The 20,721-nt window shown below is 43.6% G+C and overlaps 4 protein-coding genes across 4 annotated transcripts in view; 2 read left to right on the top strand and 2 right to left on the bottom strand.

The window, feature by feature from the left end:
• Positions 1-3,067: 3,067 nt before the first annotated feature.
• LOC144034302 (dnaJ homolog subfamily B member 5) lies at positions 3,068-6,948 on the top strand. Its single transcript, XM_077543030.1, has 4 exons — positions 3,068-3,318; positions 4,145-4,406; positions 4,514-5,067; positions 6,088-6,948. Exons 1-4 carry the CDS (start codon positions 3,211-3,213, stop codon positions 6,319-6,321), a joined length of 1,158 nt encoding a protein of 385 aa, XP_077399156.1. The 5' UTR covers positions 3,068-3,210; the 3' UTR covers positions 6,322-6,948.
• A 937-nt stretch (positions 6,949-7,885) lies between these two features.
• hwa (huluwa) lies at positions 7,886-11,195 on the top strand. The gene is made up of 3 exons (XM_077542677.1): positions 7,886-8,665; positions 9,724-9,931; positions 10,052-11,195. Exons 1-3 carry the CDS (start codon positions 8,129-8,131, stop codon positions 10,216-10,218), a joined length of 912 nt encoding a protein of 303 aa, XP_077398803.1. The 5' UTR covers positions 7,886-8,128; the 3' UTR covers positions 10,219-11,195.
• Positions 11,193-15,700, bottom strand: atp5fa1 (ATP synthase F1 subunit alpha). Its single transcript, XM_077542676.1, has 11 exons — positions 15,568-15,700; positions 15,097-15,172; positions 14,793-14,962; positions 14,543-14,716; positions 14,293-14,459; positions 13,916-14,216; positions 12,693-12,917; positions 12,303-12,410; positions 12,068-12,212; positions 11,846-11,996; positions 11,193-11,411 (listed from the first exon to the last, which is right to left on the bottom strand). Exons 1-11 carry the CDS (start codon positions 15,625-15,627, stop codon positions 11,333-11,335), a joined length of 1,656 nt encoding a protein of 551 aa, XP_077398802.1. The 5' UTR covers positions 15,628-15,700; the 3' UTR covers positions 11,193-11,332.
• Positions 15,701-17,562: 1,862 nt separating this feature from the next.
• The window catches only part of notch1a (notch receptor 1a), a 36,971-nt gene continuing 33,812 nt past the window's right edge, over positions 17,563-20,721 (bottom strand). Inside the window, exons 32-34 of the mRNA XM_077542247.1 lie at positions 20,469-20,616; positions 20,282-20,379; positions 17,563-19,156 (exon numbers count right to left, since the gene is read on the bottom strand). Of these exons, the coding sequence (XP_077398373.1) occupies positions 17,966-19,156; positions 20,282-20,379; positions 20,469-20,616 (1,437 nt within the window). The 3' untranslated portion in view covers positions 17,563-17,965. The remainder of the gene's footprint in view (positions 19,157-20,281; positions 20,380-20,468; positions 20,617-20,721) is intronic.

Here is a 20,721-nt window from a genome sequence, read left to right as displayed (position 1 = left end):
TCTTTCTCACATTTCTCCCCAGAACTCACTTTTTGCAATGGTTAAAAAAAAAAAAGAAACGAAAAAAGTTCCCACCATTTTAGAAAATTGCCTCATCTTCACAGCATTAAGAACATGATTGCGCAACATGAATCATTACATGAATGTCTTGCAGCTGCACTTAAGTACAGTTTCATATTCCAGACTACCCTCAATGTTCTTTCAGTGTGCAGCTAGAACAGGACAGACTGATTGGCTTTTAGCGTCGCCTTCTTAGCTGGAGCCATCTGTCCGACCAGTCATTGTTCAGACAGTGTCGCTCTCTCAGACGCGCGTGGGAGGAAGTGCCAGACAAAAGGGGTAGGGGGTGTCAAAATAACTGAGAGAACATCTCGTTTTCACATCAAATGTGCCCCTCTTCTGAACATGCCTATCAAACGGATGAGGAAAATTCACTTTTTTCTTTGTTGGCCGTAAAGTGAGGTAGGATAATTGAGTGAGTAATTTTTGTTCTTAAAGTTTCACTCTTAAACATTTGACTTGTTTTGACATTGCAAAACAAGGGTTTAACGTGGAAAAAAAAAACTTATGTAGTGCCAATTTGAAAACTACTGCCGAAAGGGTCAAAGGGCGCAATACCTAACTGGTTAACTTTGGTCTATGGTTCCCCTCTTGCATAACGACAATTCACGACCACTTGGGTACAGATGTCGGGACAAATGGACGAAACCTATTTCCCCCACTTCAGACACCAGAGTCGGTGTGTTGATTAAAAAAAAAAAAAACTCCCACGTGAAAGTGGAGACAAAAAGCTGCGCTTTTAACGTCTCGCCGAGCAGCGTCTCTCGAGCCTCAATAGCCCTAAAAATAGCCGCTAGTACAACGCTGTGAATCGGTTGCGTTGTGTAACGGCGCTCGGCGAGTGGAAAAAGGCCAGGCGAGATTGTGTCATCAAACATGGTGCGGTACCTATAGAGAGGAAAACAGGATCCGTCATTTAACTCCCACGTAACAAGTGTGAAGGACAGCGTTTTGTTTTGTGTTGACTTGCGTAACTGGTCTGTCAATCAATCTGTCTATCATCTATCTGTTATGTTGGAGTGGGATAGATACATGGATAGATAGATAGATAGATAGATAGATAGATAGATAGATAGATAGAGAGAGAGAGAGAGAGAGAGATAGATAGATAGATAGATAAGCTAGCTAAGATAGCTAGCTAAGATAGCTAGCTAAGATAGATAGATAAGATAGCTATATAGCTAGCTAAGATAGCTAGCTAAGATAGATAGATAAGATAGCTATATAGCTAGCTAGATAGCTAGCTAAGATAGATAGATAAGATAGCTATATAGCTAGCTAGATAGCTAGCTAAGATAGATAGATAAGATAGCTATATAGCTAGCTAGATAGCTAGATAGCTATATAGATGGATAGGACACTTCATTAGGCACACCTCCTAGATGTCTATAATTGCCTGCTCCAATTGTGCTTCCATTCCTCTTTTTCAGCTAATACATAAATACCTGTAAATAAAAACTAAAACTTACAATGCTAGCCTGTTATTATGAACATGGTGGCATGATCTGTGCTGGATAGATATGTGCATTGTGCTTCAGACTGTTCAGACTGTTCCTGTGGGCTGCAGCCGTGTGAGGAAAAAAAAAAAAAAAGGCTTTACTGAATCATAGGAGGAGGAGGCGTGACACTGCCCTCGAACCAAATTTGTCTTCCGCTTCCTGCCAGACAGCAAAGAGAATCCCCGGAAAGTTCGCCTCTGATTGGCCGGGAGGCGGAGGAAGCGTTGCCATGTATGTCGTCCATTCTTCTTCATCCACTAGCTTCTCCAAATAGACGCCACGACTCTACTTTTAGGTTTTAAAGAAAAAAGCTGTTCAAGAGCAGCATTGCTACACATTTAACAACACACAACAAGCTTTGCGGTGATGTAATCAGCTTGTATAACGAGCCCACTGCCCTACATTGCCTTCACTAAACAGACAGAGGAATAAAAAATCTGCTAATGACATTTTTTGTTTCTGATGCTTAGAAAGCATTTGCACTAGGGATGTTTGATGCTACTTTTTTTTTTTAAGACTGAGCATTCACCAATACCAAGTTCCGATACTGTTTGGTATATAAAATGTCATTTAACTCAATGCCAAAAAAAAAGGTGTAACAAAGGCCTTTATTTCATGCAGATGATGATGATGATTCGCCAAAGTGTCAATCTTGTCACAATATTGACAACTCCGAAATGACGTCTCAAGTCAAAATGGCGGTCAATTCGGTGAAGGAAATCTCTCCGCTCATTGAAAAGCATTGGACTTTTGCACTCGCTCAATGTCAAATGTATTTTTTTTATTTGCCTTAATTATTGGCGGCTGGTACCCGATACCTTTAAAAAATAATAATAATAATTTAAAGGCCGACACAAGACCGATACGGTATTGGCGGTACCTGGTAACGGTACTCGCTCATCTCTTATTTATCTATTGTATCAGAATTTAAATATTGATCTATCTATCTTAACTATCTGACTGTATCTCTTATTGGTCTGTATATCCATCTATTGAGCCGTCCATCTATCCATCCATCCATCCATCTTTTCTGTATCTATCTATCAGTCATCCATCCATCTATCTATCTATCTATACATATATCCGTATCTATCTATCTATCTATCTATCTATCTATCTATCTATCAGTCCATCTATCCATCCATCCTTCTAATAATGATACTAAGTGTATGAGGGAAGTTATTTGAGGACATGTACTGATGGTGCAGGTGTCTGTCTGGACTCGTGTTTGTTCTGTCTAGACGCCCCCCTCCCCTCCCTCCTAAAAAAAAACAAAAAAACAAAACACGGACTGTGTGTTCTGAGTCGTGACTCGCCTGCTGCTGGCCGCGCGCCTGTCGGAGCTCCGGAAGCGATGCTCCAGAAGGCGCGAGGGGGCTGCAACTTCCGCGGCCGGCAACCAACCGGCCGCCACTCGGCGGCATCCCCTCTCCGCGGTGGGCGGGGCCAACGCCGGGGAAGCTCCGTCACGCCGCGTGGGCCGGCTGAGCGCGGAGTAGAAAAGGGAGCCGGAGCCGAGCCACTACTTAGCAGTCGACAGCAGCAGCAGCAGCAGTCAACGCAAAGCCGGAGCCATTTCAGCACCAACCCCCGAGTGGACAGCGACAGCACGTAGCCCAGCAACTCTCACTCGACTTGAGCAGCAGCCATCATGGTTCTCATCTGGACACAGTTTGGAGTCAAGCACAAAAATGTCAACGTCAAGTGCAAAGTTCGGGTGATGCACAGAGGAGACAGCTCAGGATCGGCTTCGTCTTCGGTGAGTAGGACATTACTGTTATTATTATTACTATTATTATTATTATTATTATTATTATTATTAGTTTTTATCTGAGCTATTATGTATGCCGAATATATACTTTAAAGCACATGCTTGGGTCATTTGAGTGCATTTATTACTGCAAGCATAAATACAATGTAATCAGAATTACTGTATACTATAGTGGCCCAGTGAATATAATTCTAAAATTAGCGCATACATATACAGTATTTAGAATTGGGAAGCTTTTATAACTGTGTTCCAAAATAAATGCATCAAGAATTTGACATTTAATGGCTACATGGGGGCAATTTATAAATAAAAATATATACTTTGGAGAGAAAAAAAATACACACATATGCAAACGTTTGAATGTTTTTTGAAGTGTTTATCACATAAATACATGTATCAAAGAATTATTCCTTTTGACCAAGTAAGAAAAAAAATCGAATGTAAATTTAGAAATATATATTGAACAGTGTATTAAATAATTTGCCATTTGTGGGATATATTATTAAATATATCACAGAATGAGTAATGCCATTCAAAGTAAAGCAGATATTAATGCTCAAAAAGATGTGATCTCAATGCAAGAGCAGCATTCGTCCAATAGCTGCCGAAAAGCTCCGTTGTCAGGGAAGTGTCCCCCCCCCCCCCCAAACCGCCCCCCCCCCCCCCCACCTGCTCTGCACCAGCCTTTAAAATTCTAAATTCACAGCAGACAGAAAGTAGAGGCAGCAGCAGGATTGCAGAAGCTAGTTGTATCATTACAGAAAGAAAACATATAAACGGTAAAATGTCAACGCCCCCTCGTCCCTCCCCACAGGAAGGCACCAAGTCAGAACCGGACACCCCCTGCCTGTCCATCAAGCCCAGTGCCGGCAAGGACTTCTACAAGGTCCTTGGCGTGGCGCCGGACTCCAACGAGGACGAGATCAAGAAGGCCTACCGCAAGATGGCGCTCAAGTTCCACCCGGACAAGAATAGCGACGCAGACGCCGAAGACCGCTTCAAGCAGATCGCGGAGGCCTACGAGGTTCTGACCGATCCCGGGAAGAGGAGCGTCTACGATCAGTTCGGAGAGGAAGGTGAGTCAGGAATTCGGGGTAGAATGTTGATTAGAAATGCTAAGCTCTAACAGTAAAGCCTCGTGAGAACAAAAACAATCAAATGACCCGCCTGTTGGTCCATTTAGGTCTCAAGAGTGGCGTGTCAGCGGCGGGCCAAGGCAACACCTTCCACAACCAATTCCCCACCGACCCGCACGCCACCTTCTCCACCTTCTTCCACGGTTCTGACCACTTCGACATCTTCTTCGGTCACGACGGCGACGACGACGATCTCTTCAACCCCTTCCGCCGCTTCCCCTTCAGCCACGTGGGCGGTTACACTGGCCAGGAGGGCGACGGCCTGAGGCGGGGCGGGAGGCGGCCGCGGGGCAAGGCGCTGGTGCGAAAGCTGCCGGTCAGCCTGGATGACGTCATGCACGGTTGCACCAAGCATGTCAAAATCACCCGAAGCCGTCTGGGTCCCGACGGCCGCAGCCTGTGGACCGAGGACAAGGTGCTGAACGTGGTGGTGAAGAAAGGCTGGAAGGCGGGCACCAAGATTACCTTCCCCAGGGAGGGCGATGAAACCCCCAACAGCACGCCCGCCGACGTCACCTTCGTGCTCAGTGACGCCGAGCACCCGCAGTACAAGCGCGACGGATCCAACCTCGTCTACACGGCCAGCATCACCCTCAAAGAGGTGAGTTCCCTTTTTTTTTTTACAAATAAAAACAAATACCGTTGTACGGATTAAAAAAAAAAGACTTTCTTTATTAATTCAAACTCGAACATCCAATTCAAACTGAGGACACAAACCAGAACGGTGCTGTCAATCAAAACACAAGAAAAAAGAAAAGATATATGAACGGAATAATGACATTTGAAAGTATGTCGCACTTCAGTGACGTCATCTAGCAGCAGCCAATAGAAACACTTTCAGATGACATCGCTCCTAGGCGACCATTTTTCGTCTTTTGGCTGGAATGGCTTGCTTCTGCTGCTTTTTCCATTTATTTATTACATTTAATTCAGCCTAAACGCAACGCTAGAGCGTTAAACCCCCCCCCCCTCCCCATTTTACCATGGTGTTTATTAAATCTTGTACACAAGTAACACATAACATTTAAAAAAAAATAAAACTAAACTAATCATATTTGACAACCACCCAAATTTGTTAACGATTAAAAAATGCTCAATAGATAAATGCTAACTTAAATACCCCGTGCCGTCAATCAACTGTGTTACAAAACCTTGCGATTACTCCACTACGCCCACACAACACTTCCTCTCATATATGCAATCACTCAATGAGTGAAAAGACTTCAATAAGACACAGTAGGCGCTACCAAAGAATGGCAGCCTGCTATCTCGTTACCTCATCCGCCCCCGCCGAGCTCCGCGCTAAATTTAGCACGCCCGCTCTGTGTGATGCTGCACAGGAGGAGGAGGAGGCGGCGTTTTCGTCTCTTTAGCTCTCACTTCATGCGCAGCCCACGCCTGGCAGATTAGCAGGGCAGCAGCCGCCGCAGAGACAGACCCGGCGAGCTACTTCCTTGCGTAACTGGCTTTTTAGTACGACTGACACATTTCCGGCTTATGCAACGTGACACCTTTGGAACGATTACGAAAGCTGTCCTCACAGAGATTCTCCTTGTATTCACTTTTGTGGCCTTTCCTCCACGAGAGTTAACGTCTTCTTTCTCCTCTCGTCTTCTTCCAGGCCCTTTGCGGCTGCACAGTCAACGTTCCCACGCTGGACAACCGCCTCATGCCGCTGCCGTGCAGCGACGTCATCAGGCCGGGTGCGGTGCGGCGCCTACGTGGCGAGGGCCTGCCCGTCGCCCGCAGCCCGTCGCGGCGGGGCGACCTGGTGGTGGAGTTCCAGGTGCTCTTCCCCGACAGGATCCCGCCACAGTCGCGGGAAATCATCAAGCACAGCCTGGGTCAGTGCTAGTCTGCTCAACTGGTGACCAATCGATGAAGTACCCTGTCGGTACCCAATGACTGCGATTGGTCCCCCAAGAAAGGGTCTAGCTCCGCCCATTACATAAGCAATGGCTGCGTTTGGTGGCCCATAGAAAGATTGATAAATAGCATCCCGTTCCAACATATGACATTTTCTGGATCACCAATCATCAAAGTTCCAATCTGAGGTGCTACACGACCAATCACATCACGCCATCAAACCTGACAAAAGTGCTCTTTGGTATCTGAGGACGTCTCCATTTTTGCCTTTCCTTTTGATGAAAAGCTCATTCTTATCATGTGTACTGTTAAAGACTGCAGTATGTTATTTGAGTCTGTACAGACTTAACACAGGGTTTGGGGGTTTGGAGGGGGAGGGGGGCTACTTGACTATAGTTATATATGGTGCTCATATGGGACTTTTACATGGATTTTCTTAAAGTGTACTTGTGTGCAAAGATCTCCTTTGTGTGCAAACAAACGCTAACAACGTTGTCTCTAACAGAGACTCATGTGTCAATTGTTCTATTGAATTGAAAGGTGTCAATAGAAAGTGTCTTACGAGGACCTGGCAGCATGAAATGAATTAAACAGAAAGAAAAAAAAATACTCTTGTCTTGTCATGTTTTCTTCTATGCTTGATATATGAAGAAGAATAAATAAAAATATTACAAAACAGCAATCAGTCCCTCAAGGAATCCGCAAAATGAGTCAATAAATCATCGTCAGATAGCTCCCCAAAGGAAGCTAGCGATGAATTCCACAAAAGAAGACTAAGGCCTTAGCAAACAAGCCTAAATTTGTCTTTGACTTTTCTAATCAATAAAATTATGCGGCCTCCAGTTGACAAGACGCAACTTTAATGTAATTATAGTTAGATTTTATTTGTCTGACTATGATTTTTTATTCATTTTAATTAGCTTTTAGAGCAGGTCTATACTTCTTTTTTCTTTTCTTTTTTTTACAACAGTTTTAGTTTTGGTTTTATTAGTTTTAACATTAGTTTTAGTCTTTTTATATATCCATGGAGTATTTGTTGAGTGCAACATTTTTTTAAGGGTCACAATAACTATTATGAAATAAATTACAATTCCCAAACAATTGTTTGACCTTCCTTCTTCTAAATGGCCAAACAGTAATACCCCCCCCCCCCCCCAAAAAAAAAAAACCGTGGGAGCTCATGAAAGTAATTGACTAAGAAGGGGGAAAACATTTTTGCAATAATTATTTGTAGTGTCAGTTTCATAAACTTTCAATTAAGTGTTTTAAAGCACTCTCGTTTTTATTTATTTATTCATTATTTTTCATTGTAGTTATTTTGCTGGTAACTTTCCCAATAACTGTAATTTGGAACTTTGAAAATAACTTTTCTAGTCTACTAGTTTCAATCGAAGAAATAAGCCTACTCTGTGTGAGTACTTTTTCCACCTGATTAAATCTAGATTGTAGTGTTGCATCTTTTTACACTCAGGAATCCTGTTCACTGTCGCCCCCTAACGGCGTTTTTTTTTTCGTCACAACAACGAACGTCACAGTGGACATAATTGCGCGCAGCTGTCGCTCTGTAATGTCCTTCAGTCTGTGGTGTCCACGCAAAAACACACTCGAGTGGTGCGCACATGTTATTTTTCACATTATTAGCCAACGAGGCTCACTTTTGCAGAAAATATGCACAACAAACACAAAGTGGTTGATTGACACGGCAAACCACGAACACACACCCCAAACTACGTGGACTAATCAATCGAGATCAGCAAAAGGGAAAGAAAGCCCCTTTTGATGTCCTCTGGAATGAAATGTCGCACCCAGGTCAGAGCACTCAACCCACCCCCAACCTGAGTGAAGGTTACCCGGTGACCGGCCTCACCCTGGTGGTACTGCTGCTCATCCCCGCCGTGGTCGCGCTGCTCCTGCTCAACTGTCTCTTCCTGGGCTACAAACTGCTCCTCATCTCCAAGGCGAGGCCAAGACCGCAACACCAGCACCGGGAGAACGCGGAAGAACTCCTAATGATGGAGTCCGTGCTGCAGCGGGCCCGGAGAACGGCCGACGCGGAGGTGGTCTCCACCCCGAGGCCGTACATGTCGCTGTCCGAGCCCGTCCTGCCACGGCCGCCGGTTACCTCCTCCAGGGCATCTTCGTCTGGTAGGGGGGACGATATCTGGTTGCTGAGGCCTGGATCCGGGTCCTTGAGGGTCCCCAGCAGTATCCGGGCGACCCAGGTGGCGAGAGCTGGCGCGGCCGAGTGGCGTCACAGCGCGCCGGTGTTGCCACGGTTCAGTGAGTCGGAGACCGACTCCAGAGGTAACCTCGTGCCGCCCAACTCTCCCACGGTGAGTGAGGAATGTTGACATGCATGCAAAGCAGAAAGGAACTGATTGGATTTGTAAAATAAGCACATTGTCACGTCACGTACACGTTCCACTAGTTGGGTCAAAACGCTGAAAAATCCGAACATCCGGGCATTTTTGCTATTTCCGCTGCTCGCATTGCTTTTGCCTGTGACACCAAACCAGGCACATTGTTACAGTAGTCAAACAACTTTTGATCACATTTTCAAATTAAAATAATCCTCACATATAAAAGTACAACGATCCAAAGTCCAATGCTTTTCAATGAACGGAGAGCGGCGTTTCACCATGGAAAAATGCTGCATTCGAGGAAAGTTGGGAATCGGATTGTGTCAGTTCAGACCTCAGGGCGTTCAAGGCAAATGTACATATGTTCATGTACATATGTTTGTTGTTTAAATGCTTTGAGGGCGGAACTGGTTCACTCTGAGTGGAAAAAATCCGGCTTTAAACTCCTCGGCTCGAACGCAGAATAAGACTGCCATTTCGACTTGTGGCGACATTTCGGAATTGTCGAGTTTACATCACAATTCAAAATGGCGGCCTTACTCTGTGAAATGACCCTCTCCGTCCATTGAAAATCATTGGACTTTGGATCGTTGTAATTTGATTTGTGATGATTATTTTGATTTGAAAATGTGATGACATGTTTGACTACTATAATAATCTGCCTGGTTTGTATGATGGTCGCAGACAAAAGCAATACAATACAGTTTGTTTTCACCATGCAGCTAAGGAAGCATTTGCATTGCATTGTTTTAGGAAGTATCAGAAACGGAATTGTCATTTTCACCCAACTTTGTTGTTTTTCCACAAAACTACCCAAAGATTGACTAGGCTACTTTGGACCAAATAACCTGTAAAATTTGGATTGTTTTGTGCAAAAAGTAAAAAGAAATTGGTCAAATTGACTCAAGTAGCTAAAATAACGGTGGGTCCCCTTTTGACCCATAATAAAATAATTTTTGAGTGTTCAGTGGCAATTCTGGCATTCAGCCACAATGACCATTACTAATAAAATAACCAACTTGTCCCTTTAGTGCATTTACAAGGAAGCGGAGCACGTGCCTGGCATCCGTCGGAGTAGCACTTACAGGATGCTGAACGAACTGAGCCCAGGCGTGTTAAGCCCGTTGGACGAAGTGCACATGGATTGCCGGTCTCACATCCACCAGCGCTCAGAAGACTCCTGGTCCAGCACGTCGGCGGCGGGCTCCGGGCTTGACAGCGACTTTGGTGCCAGTGCAGGTTTGCTGGCGCTAAATATTAAAGTCAACCATTTTATGGGGAATTCAGCAATGGTGAACCTGAAAAAAAAAATCCTGTGATTTGTGGTAAACATGATCAAGTTGCCAAACTGTGTTGAAGGTGTGTCCCTGCGGATTTTGTCAGCGGACAGCGACGGTTTGACCAACGGCGTGCTGGGGTCAGCGTTGGAGTGGGACTATTACGACCCGTGCTACGTCAAGCAGAACCACGTGCCCAAACACAAACACCTCTGGCCTGCCATGCATAGCAAACAGTACTGGGTGTAAAAAGAGTCAGTCTTCTTTTTAGTGTGTATTTATTGCTTATTTATTTTGGATCCTGTTTAAAAATGTGGAAATTACATAGTTTGTTTCACTTTTTTGCACTAAATATTTTTTGAATGCACCAAACCGAATTTGTTAAAGTATATATTTAAGTTGCACTACGTTTAAATTATGTTCACTCTACGCGTTTCACGTTTAAATTTGGTCACAGCCACTCACAATTACACCATGTTGATTATCAGTATTATTATTATCGGATTCACTCATAAATGGGGGTTTTCTTTTTTTAATATATTCTATATATGTAGTGTGAATAAAGCTGATGCCGTTTACCACTTTGAAACTTTTTACACCAAGTAGGCTACTACTTCAAAACATCACGAGAATGACCAAGTTTATTTCCTACAAGTTCAATATTACTGTAAGATTGTGCAGCTTAAACATCCAAACTACTCTTTACGTAGCATTGCACCTAAAAATGTTTGAAAACATTTCAAAAATATTGTAGCGCTTCAAATTGAATTCTACTTAACTGTACCACTAGGGGGAGCCCACGGAGCACTAGTTGTACTAATGCTGCATTCGAGGAAGGTGGGAAATTTTCTCCGCAAAGAGTTTGAGGAAAATGTAAATAACAAAGATATCTGATAACGATAAATTGTTCTGATTAATAGTCATTCCAAATCACGTTATGTGAACTACTGTCAAATAACTAAATAAAAGTAACAAATATATGTTTAAAATCTTGTCAATTATGTTTTGCAATTCAAGTCTGTCTTTATGGGCTTGGTCAATGTCGAGTGACGTCACATTGAGGCCGGTCAGTTAAGTCGGGGTCGTTTTTTTTCCTGCTGAAAATGTCTGTTGATGACTAAGAGGACAATTATAACACGCTAGACTTTTTAAATAATCCTTACATAAGTTTCCATCATAAATGTGACTGGACTAATTGCATACACCAAATAAACAAGTCATGCTTTCGTTGGAATACTTTTTATTCTCTTGACTGTACATTAGAGCTCAAGTGTTCATAGAAAGTACAACTGACTGAGCTACAAGCAAACATTGAGCACAACCAAAAGCGCAACATAAAAAGTGGAGGATGTCTTGTCGCACGTTACTCAAAGCTGGAGAGGAAGTTGAGCACAATCTGTTTGAGCTTGGCGTCCGAGGCCTCGGAAATTTGGCCATCGGCCCTGTGAAAAGAAAAGGGCACGAAAATGAGCATTTTTATCTTTGTAAAGACAGAGGCTTTTTTTGTTTTTCATCATTAAGGTTTTGGTGGGCTGTCCAGAATAAATATAGGTTCAAACATGCTAATATTGTTCCCAAAATCGGAAAACTACACTAAACATTTGAAAATCAGTGTAGATGAATACAGTCCTTCACAAACAATTCTACCTAGACAACAGTACAGGTATTTGTCCACCAGATGGCGCTATTTCGCCCCAATTCTTACAAATTAAGACTACAAGTGGAAAATATTTAAATATTTTTCAGTCAAACTAAAAACGGTCAAACTAAACCACAAAAATGAATAACAATTGACTGTAATTCAGGGCGACATTTTCTGGAGTGGACCTAATTCATGGATAAACAGTGCAGCCGTTTCTGTGAGGGTCAAACCTACCTGATGGCAGCCAGCAGGTCTTGTTGCTGACTCAGGATGTGCTGCAGGAAGGCCTTCTCAAACTTTGTGATCTTGCTGGGTTCCATCTTGTCCAGGTGTCCCCTCACGCCGGCGTAGATGACGGTAACCTGCTCTTCGATGGCCATGGGAGCTGCGGGCGAACAGGCCATCGTGTCTCAAAAGCCAAAGTGCGTGTTCTCGTCCTGCGTGGTCGCCACTTACAATACTGGCCCTGCTTCAGAAGCTCTGTCAGGCGCACGCCGCGGTTCAGCAGCTGCTGCGTGGCCGCGTCCAGGTCGGAGCCGAACTGGGCGAAGGCAGCCACCTCGCGGTACTGGGCCAGCTCCAGCTTCATGGTGCCGGCCACCTGCCGGGTGAAAGAAAAAAACATACAAAACGACTCAGGTTGGTGCATTTTGGGGGATTGCTTCTGATGGGCCCAGCGAGTGAAACAGACCTGCTTCATGGCCCTGGTCTGGGCCGCTGAGCCGACGCGCGACACGGACAAACCGACGTTGATGGCGGGACGGATACCCTTGTAGAACAGCTCCGTCTCCAAAAAGATCTGAAGAAGGCCAGGATTTACAGTTTAAGTATGCAGCGTTTTTCGGGGAGCAAATGTGAAGCCTTGTACAAGCTATCAATTTTTTTTATGTTTACAGTATGAATGAATTATTAAACAACATTACCAACACACAACGCAATAACTAAGTGGGCCGCTGCTCAGGTTAGTAGCTGGCTTGTAAACTGGCTATAAATTACGCCATCATTTTATAAAATCCAATTTAAGACTTAAAATCTTCCCCCCGCTAAACACAACAAGAGGCTAATGGTAGTTGGTGGCTACCTGTCCGTCCGTGATGGAGATGACGTTAGTTGGAATGTAGGCCGACACGTCGCCGGCCTGCGTCTCGATGACGGGCAGGGCGGTGAGCGAGCCGCCGCCAAAGTTGTCGTTCATCTTGGCGGCCCTCTCCAGCAGGCGGGAATGCAGGTAGAAGACGTCGCCCGGGTAAGCCTCGCGGCCGGGCGGGCGGCGGAGCAGCAGTGACATCTGACGGTAGGCCACGGCCTAGTGGGGGAACATTTTATTTTTTTTAATTTGTTTTTCATGTCAAAAAACTATATATTTTTTAAAAAGCTTGCAACTAATGTTTGATCTTTTAGGTAAGAGAACTACTCTTAAGAACCGCCACATAAAAAAAAAAAAAATCTAAAACCTATGGTAAATGGACTGCTTTTTATATAACGCTTTAACTACACTATATGGTGACCAAAGTGCTTTAGAGTTAAACAAAAAAAAAAAACAAGATGGAGGGTTTGAAGAGAATTGTTCAAAAAAACAATTTCCACGTTTTTTTTTGAACCTATAAAAAAAATAAACAATGACTATTTATATGGAGGGTTCGCAGCAAATTATTTTTTCCCCACATTAAAACAAAATCTAAAAGCTATCAGGAATTAAAAATGATGAAGTGTTTGCAGATTTTATTAAATTTTATAACCACGTAAAAAAAATAAACAGAAAAAAAACTGACTATTTAGATGGGAGAGTTTGCAGATAACTTTTTTTCCCCCCCCTCACAATTATTTTTTTTAAATTTTCCCCACAAAAAATAACCTATAAAAAAGATAAACAATGACTATTTATAACAAGGGTTTGCAGCAAATTATTTTTTCCGCCTCATAAAATAAAAAATCTAAAACCTATCAGAAAAAACACTGACTGTTTAGATGAAGTGTTTGAAGAGAATTATTTTTAATATATTTTTTAATTTTCCCCACGTAAAAAAAAAAATCAAAAACATATCAGTAAAAACAACAATAATTGGCCATTTAGATAGAGGGTTTGCGAATAATTCCCCCCCCTCTCACATTTAAAATCAGAAAAAATAAACAATGACTATTTAAATAGGGGGGTTGCAGAGAGTTGATAATTTTTATATTGCCCACATAAAAAAATAATCTAAAACCTGTCAGAAAAAAACTGACTCTTAAGATGATTTGCAGAGAATTGTCCAAAAAATAATTGATCTTGCAAACGGGCAGCAGCAAAAGCAAAAGCCTCACCTGCTTGGAAAGATCGTCGTAGATAATGAGCGCGTGCTTGCCGTTATCCCGGAAGTACTCGCCCATGGAGCAGCCCGAGTAGGGCGCCAGGTACTGCAGGGGGGCGGCGTCGGAGGCAGTGGCCGACACCACGATGGTGTACTTCATGGCGTCGGCATCAGTCAGCCTCTTGACCAGCTGGGCCACGGTGGACCTCTTCTGGCCGATGGCCACGTAGATGCAGTACAGCTTCTTTTTCTCGTCGGTGCCCTCGTTGAAGCGCTTCTGGTTGATGATGGTGTCGATGGCGATGGCGGTTTTGCTGGGGAAACATGTTCACAGGCTAAGTGGTCCGGCTTCAACTAAACGGAAACCGGCAGATTGATAAATCCTCCTACCCGGTCTGCCTGTCGCCGATGATGAGCTCACGCTGCCCGCGGCCAATGGGCACCAGACTGTCCACGGCTTTGATGCCAGTCTGCATGGGCTCCCTCACAGAGATACGAGGGATGATGCCAGGGGCCTTCAGGCCCACACGCCTGCGGGTCTGGGAGCCGAGGGGGCCCTGCGACGGAACGGGCAATAAAGGGAAGGAAACTCTTGTGATGATGCAGATGTGGCAGATTGCGGCTTTGGAATTGAAATCACCTTCCCATCGATGGCATTTCCAAGCGCATCCACGACGCGGCCAAGCAGCTCCTGTCCGACGGGCACGTCTACAATGGCGCCGGTCCTCTTGACGATGTCGCCCTCTTTGATTAGTTTATCGTTACCGAACACCACCACGCCAACATTGTCCGGTTCCAAGTTCAGAGACATTCCCTGGAAATGAGCAACCACAAAAAATGTTTTTGTATACCATAATTTATTTCATTTGAGTTTTTTTTTAAGAACGAACCTTAAGTCCAGATGAGAACTCCACCATCTCCTCAGCCTGCACATTCCTGAGACCGTAGACTCGGGCGATGCCATCGCCGATGGATAACACACGGCCGGTCTCTTCCAAATCAGCGCTGGTGTTTGCTCCCATGATCTTCTCCTCCAAGATGGAAGAAACCTCAGCAGTGCCTTTTGGTGAAGTGAGAAATAAACACTAGGTCTTGTTTTACTTCCCAGTCTGGGATTGTTTCTTCCCCTGATACAAAAACGTACTATTGACCCAACTCGATTGTTAACCCATTGTACCATTTTATCACAAGTACCTGTTTTTTGCATCCACGGGCAGGTGGTGTGGAGGTTCTTGACTCCCACACATGCTGCAGCAACATTTTTTGACACCTTTAAAATGCAACAAACAGTTGATACATTTCATCCCCTCTTAGCATACGCAACGTACACAAAATCATCCATTGCCATGTTATGATTTCATAGTGAACTTGCATGCAGAGCTGGACAAACGTGACCTTCAGTGAAAAATTCACTGCTTACTGACACACAGCTAATGTGTCCGTTGACATTTCATTCGGACAAGTTATCGAGGAGTCCTTAAAGCGTTTTTTTTAAGCACTTGTCAGATTAGCAGTAGAGCGAATCGGCGGAGTGACAGGCCCGGTGTCCTCCGCATGCTAGCACGTCCGCAAACGCAACTCCGCCATGACAATTCGCGCTGAAGGGCTCCTTTTCCACAATGAAACGAATCAACAAATGATTCGATTGACGTGAGTTGTGCTTACATAGCCGGCCCGTCGAGGTAGTGCGCGGACAAGAGCCGCCGCGACGCGTACTGACAGCATGTTGGAGTCTTGCGATGACCGTCCTGCTCCCTGAGCTGAGAGAGAAGGCTGGCGGATGAAGCAGCAAAGGAAAGAAAGGTCAGTGTAACCCGGAAGTAATTCACGAGTAAACCAGGCGTTTTATTTTTTAAAATATTTTTATTGCATTGTTCTATATATCCAAAATAGTGCTTTTATACAAGTTTATACTTTTGAAATATTTTATAAACAAACACAGGACACATATAATGCTGCATTCAGGGAGCGTGCAAAGTTGGATATTTCCGCGGTCCATTCAGGAAAAGTACACTGGAACCTCCCTTTAACTGGTTGATCCGAAGTGATAGTCAATTCATCACAAATAGCCATAGTTGTTATTTACATTCGCCTTGAGTTCGGAATTTAACAAATTTGAAAAATGTGACTTCCCACCTTCTTCGAACGCAGCATTGCCGCCACCGACGGCCATCTTGCGTTGCCACTTGCTAAGAGCGCGTCACTTAGTATCTTACCCGGCGTTTTCATGTTAATGCCCCAGTTTTGTGATGATCGTGCCTCTTCGTTCATTTTCTGAGACAAACATGTATCTCTCACTATTATTTCTTATATACATTAATGATTTGTTTAATGTATTCAACCAGTTATCAAAAATCTTGTTTGCAGATGATGCTAGTTTATTTTATTCACGTCAAAACCCTATAACTCTCATGAATGTTGTAAACAAAGAATTTGAAGATATTGCAAAAATGGTTCAAAATCAATAAACTTTCACTCAATATTTTATTTAATTTGGTCAAAATTATAAAAAGAATCTTGCAAATATTCCTGTACTTATTGATAATATGCCAATAACAAAAGTCAAATCAACTCGCTTTCTTAGTGTACTTATAGATGAAAACACGACTTGGAAACCTCAAATGTCAATTACTACATCAAAAATTGCCAAAAATATTGGAATATTGGCAAAGATTCTTGGTCTTCTCAATTAAACAGTTTCACTAAGTCTTTATTATTCAATGATTCACCCCTTTCTTAGTTATTGTAATATCACTTGTGTCGGTACTCATCCAACTAAACTGGAGCCAATTCTTAACCTGTACAAGCGTGCAGTAAGAATTATTACTTGCTCTGCACGCAGGAGCCATTCTTTACCACTATTCCACAAACTTGGTATACTTAATGTCAATCAAATCAACCAACTCCAGGTTGCTCTTTTTGTATATGGTTCATTGAATAGAACGCTCCCTTTTTAATCATTTTTTTATAATCAAATTCACAGATATCAAATCTCGTTTGCAAACACGTTGAGAATGCGTTAACGCTAAAAACAAAGGAGTCCATTTTTTTTAAGCAACAGCTTTTATTGAATCAAGTCAAATTTTTACAAAACATTTTTAATCAGGAAGTAATTTGCAAACTACAACGTCCTGTCAAGGTTGACACCTTTTTTCCAAATTACACCTTAATTTCAAATTTCTTTTTTAACCTCTGAGTTAGTTTATAAAACATGACAATTCGACACCCTGCGCTGCGCTACACTCAACAGAGTGCAGGGAAGCTGTCGTTAAGGTCCCTATTTCTTTCACAAACATGTTTTCCAACTTGAAGACATTGCAACAAATCCCGCAAAAACACATTTGCATTTCCCGGGAAAAACAAAATGCCACACAGGCACTAACTTCAACTGTAGTGAACGTAACATTTTCAACAAACGAGAGCCTCAAGTTGGCACTTAACAGGTTAAACATGGTAACCATAAACATTGATTTGCCAACAAATGTGAAATAAGGACTCCCATTTGCTTGAAACTCCATCGAAGAGTCGGCTCAGATTGATGTGGATGCACTTCTCCCATTTTGCAAAGGATCTCGGTAAGCAGGCAGTCTTTGATCATCATCCAACACACTCAGTGATAAGACTTGGCGAAATACGATTCAGTAATGAGGCATGTGTGTCACTTGGAAAAAAAAAAAGTTAATACTGAAAGTATTCAAAAGGAGAAAAAAAAAATCTTTATATACAAAATGCAACCTCGCAAAAAGGAAGAAGCAAAAAAAAAAATCCAGTGAACGTAGCAACCCAAGAGAAATAAATAACCAGTGTACACAACAAGGAGCCTCTTTTTTCTGATATACACTCCTTTTTAAAGTCGCCTATTCTTCCCATACATACAGAACAAAAAAAAATACAATAACAAAAGCATAAATAGAAAAGCATCTTCTTTATATTCTCAGGCGAAAAAACGAAACATAAATAAATAAGAAGGTACAAAAAAAAAAGTTTTTTTTTTACCGTTAGTAGTACAAAACTAAGGACCATGTTGGGATCTTCAGTGTGTGTCTCCTGCTTGTTGAACAGCCTACTTGAACTGCTCTGGGATCAGATTCATCTGCGAATGGATGCTGGTCGGGGGACTTAAGATGCCCTCCGACCAGTCGGATATGGAATGCGGTGACGAGCTGGACCACTGGTCGGGCGAGCCGGGCGAGGGCGTCAGGAACGGGTGGTCGGGCACCTGCAGCTGGTGGTTGGGCGTGTTATCCATGGCTCCGGAATAGCTGTGCTGGGAAGGAGGGGTGAGGAACTGCGCGCCGAGGATCTGCGTCTCCTGGGGCATCACGCTGTGGATGGCCATGGCGCGCCCGTTGTTTTGCTGCATCTCGCCGCCGTTCAGCTCCATGCCGGGGAAGCTCACCGCCGAGTTGGAATTCTGGTGCTGGAGTTGGCGCGAGTGGGCCTGCTGCATCATGTGAGCGGCCGAGCCCAGGTGGCTGGTCTGCAGGTTCGGGTAGCCCATAAACGGCGACAGGGTGGCCGGGCCGACGCCGCTGAGGCCTCCCATCATGTTGTGGGACATGGGGGAGGCCTGGTGGAAGCTTCCTTGCGGGCCTGGGTGCATCCTGGACATCCAATCGCACTGGCCTACCCTGGTGGCGGCTATCGACGTGGTCACCTGACTATTCGGGCTGGGGACCGGCATGTGGGACAGGCGGGGCGGGTTGAGATCAAAAGGCATACTCATCTGACCCATGTGCGAGTCGGCCTTCCCTTGAAGGTGATTGAGGGATATCGGGGGCGACTGCTGGAACGGTGACGTCATGGGAGGAGAGGCGGCGTCGGACAGGTAGCCGTGGGGGGATTCGAGGGAGTCCACCGGGGAGAGCACGGCCGACGTGTCCAGCAAATTCCCCTTCCCGTCCAGCGACTTCTTCTTCTTCACTCTGTTGTCTTTGCCGGCGTCTTTGCCTCCTTTGCGCACCTTCTTGACCGGCACGTTGGGTTTGAGGTTGCTAAGGTAGTCGTTGGGGGAGCACAGCGGCGGCGAGAGACTGGAGGAGGCGCTCGTGGGGGCGGCGTTCAGGCCCGGGCTGCGGACCACGTTGTACTCGTCCAGCAGGCGCACGATGTCGTGGTGCTTGCGCTCCTGGGCGATGTCCCTCGGCAGCTGGTCCAGGTGGTCGGTGATCTCGCGGTTGGAAAAGTGCTCCAGCAGAACCTTGGCTGTCGCGTAGCTTCCCTCACGGGCGGCAAGGAAGAGCGGAGTCTCCTCCTAAAAAAAAAAAATTTTTTTTTTTTTTTTTTAAATCATTCAATAAAAACACCAAGAAAACCAAACTTAATAAAATTAAAACTGTACATTTTTAACATAAAACTTCCTGGTTAAAAAAACTACGTTGACAAAGTATAAGCACATTTTCCAATTATTGAGATTAGGGATGGACTGATTACTGCCCAGTACTGATTTTTTATTTTTTTTATTATTTTGCTATAAAAACATGGAACCCACCAAAATGAGCAATTAGCATTAGAATATAATATATATAATATATATAAGTTTCATCGATATTGGCATTCCTGCTGAAAACACTGTCAAAAAGAGCTTGTTGCAACATGGCCCTGGATGATCTCTTATACTCTGCTGCCACCTGCTGGCCGTTTTTTGGTAATAACTACCCTTGCTTTAAGCCAACGCTTCATGTCAGAAGCTGCATCAAAGCCTTCTGTATGCTCTTGCATTAAAAAAACAACAACATAAAAAAACGTTAAAATACGTTTCGGGGAGTGAATAGAATAGAATTCAAATTTATTGTCATTGCACAAGTCCAGAACAACGAAATGCAGTTTGCATCCATCCAGAAGTGCCTTAGCAAAAATAAATGATCTATATTAAAAATAACACATTATTGCAGGCTAGTGAAGAACAAAGTATTTTTTTAAAAAAAACAACGTATTTACACGTTTTTGGGAGTGAATGAGTTAAGACATGCTGATGAGAGGAGAACTTTTGTTAGAATTCTAAAACACAGATTTCAACTGTCTAAGATGTAAGGGAAAACTACATTTTGCTAATCTGAAAAGTAGTTATGCTAAAGGCATTTCAACATTATTATTATATTATTATAATATATATAATTTTTTTATTATTATTATTATTTTTGTTGGCAATATTTTCCCTTTTAGTGAGAGTGAATATCGTTTCCAAATATCGGTTAATGGCCTTCTTGACTACAATAATAATAATAATAATAAAATACCAGCCTATCTCTAAATGTGATACGTAATCTTGGTTACATTTTTTTGTTTTTGCACTGTACCTTTGAGCCAATTAAAAGCCTTCATATTAGTGTGCCAATTACATAAATCCCAAAAGGTTAAGTCATATTACTACACATACCTTGTTGTCTTGCATGTCTTTGTTTGCACCGTTTTTCAGCAGCATGATGACAGCCTGCACATTATTTACAGCCGCAGCCCAGTGAAGCGCAGATTTACCTGCAAAGAGAAAAAAAAAAAAGGGAGGTGAGCCATCATAATACGTTGCGTACTTTATGGAGTGTGTAACTAGACGAAGGCTTAGTTACCAGAATCGTCTGTGCCATTGGCGTCGGCGTGGCAGTTGATCAGCTCTTCCACCATGCCCTCAGCTGCCAACCTGGCGGCCAGGATCAGCGGCGTTGTCCCATCATGCATGTGCGCATCAAGATCGGTAGCACGGTTGCGGATTAAAATCTGCCAAAACACACGCTTGTTTAGTTAACTGGACAAAAATGACATCATGGAGAGAACAAACTCTTTGTGGCCACGCAGGACTCAAGACTGCACGCAAAACAGGCA

The sequence above is a fragment of the Vanacampus margaritifer genome, chromosome 14 (genome assembly GCF_051991255.1).
Source record: "Vanacampus margaritifer isolate UIUO_Vmar chromosome 14, RoL_Vmar_1.0, whole genome shotgun sequence".
In the NCBI taxonomy this organism is placed as follows: Eukaryota; Metazoa; Chordata; class Actinopteri; order Syngnathiformes; family Syngnathidae; genus Vanacampus; species Vanacampus margaritifer.
Note: the sequence above shows the minus strand (reverse complement) of the source record. Positions and strands in the feature narration are given on the sequence as shown.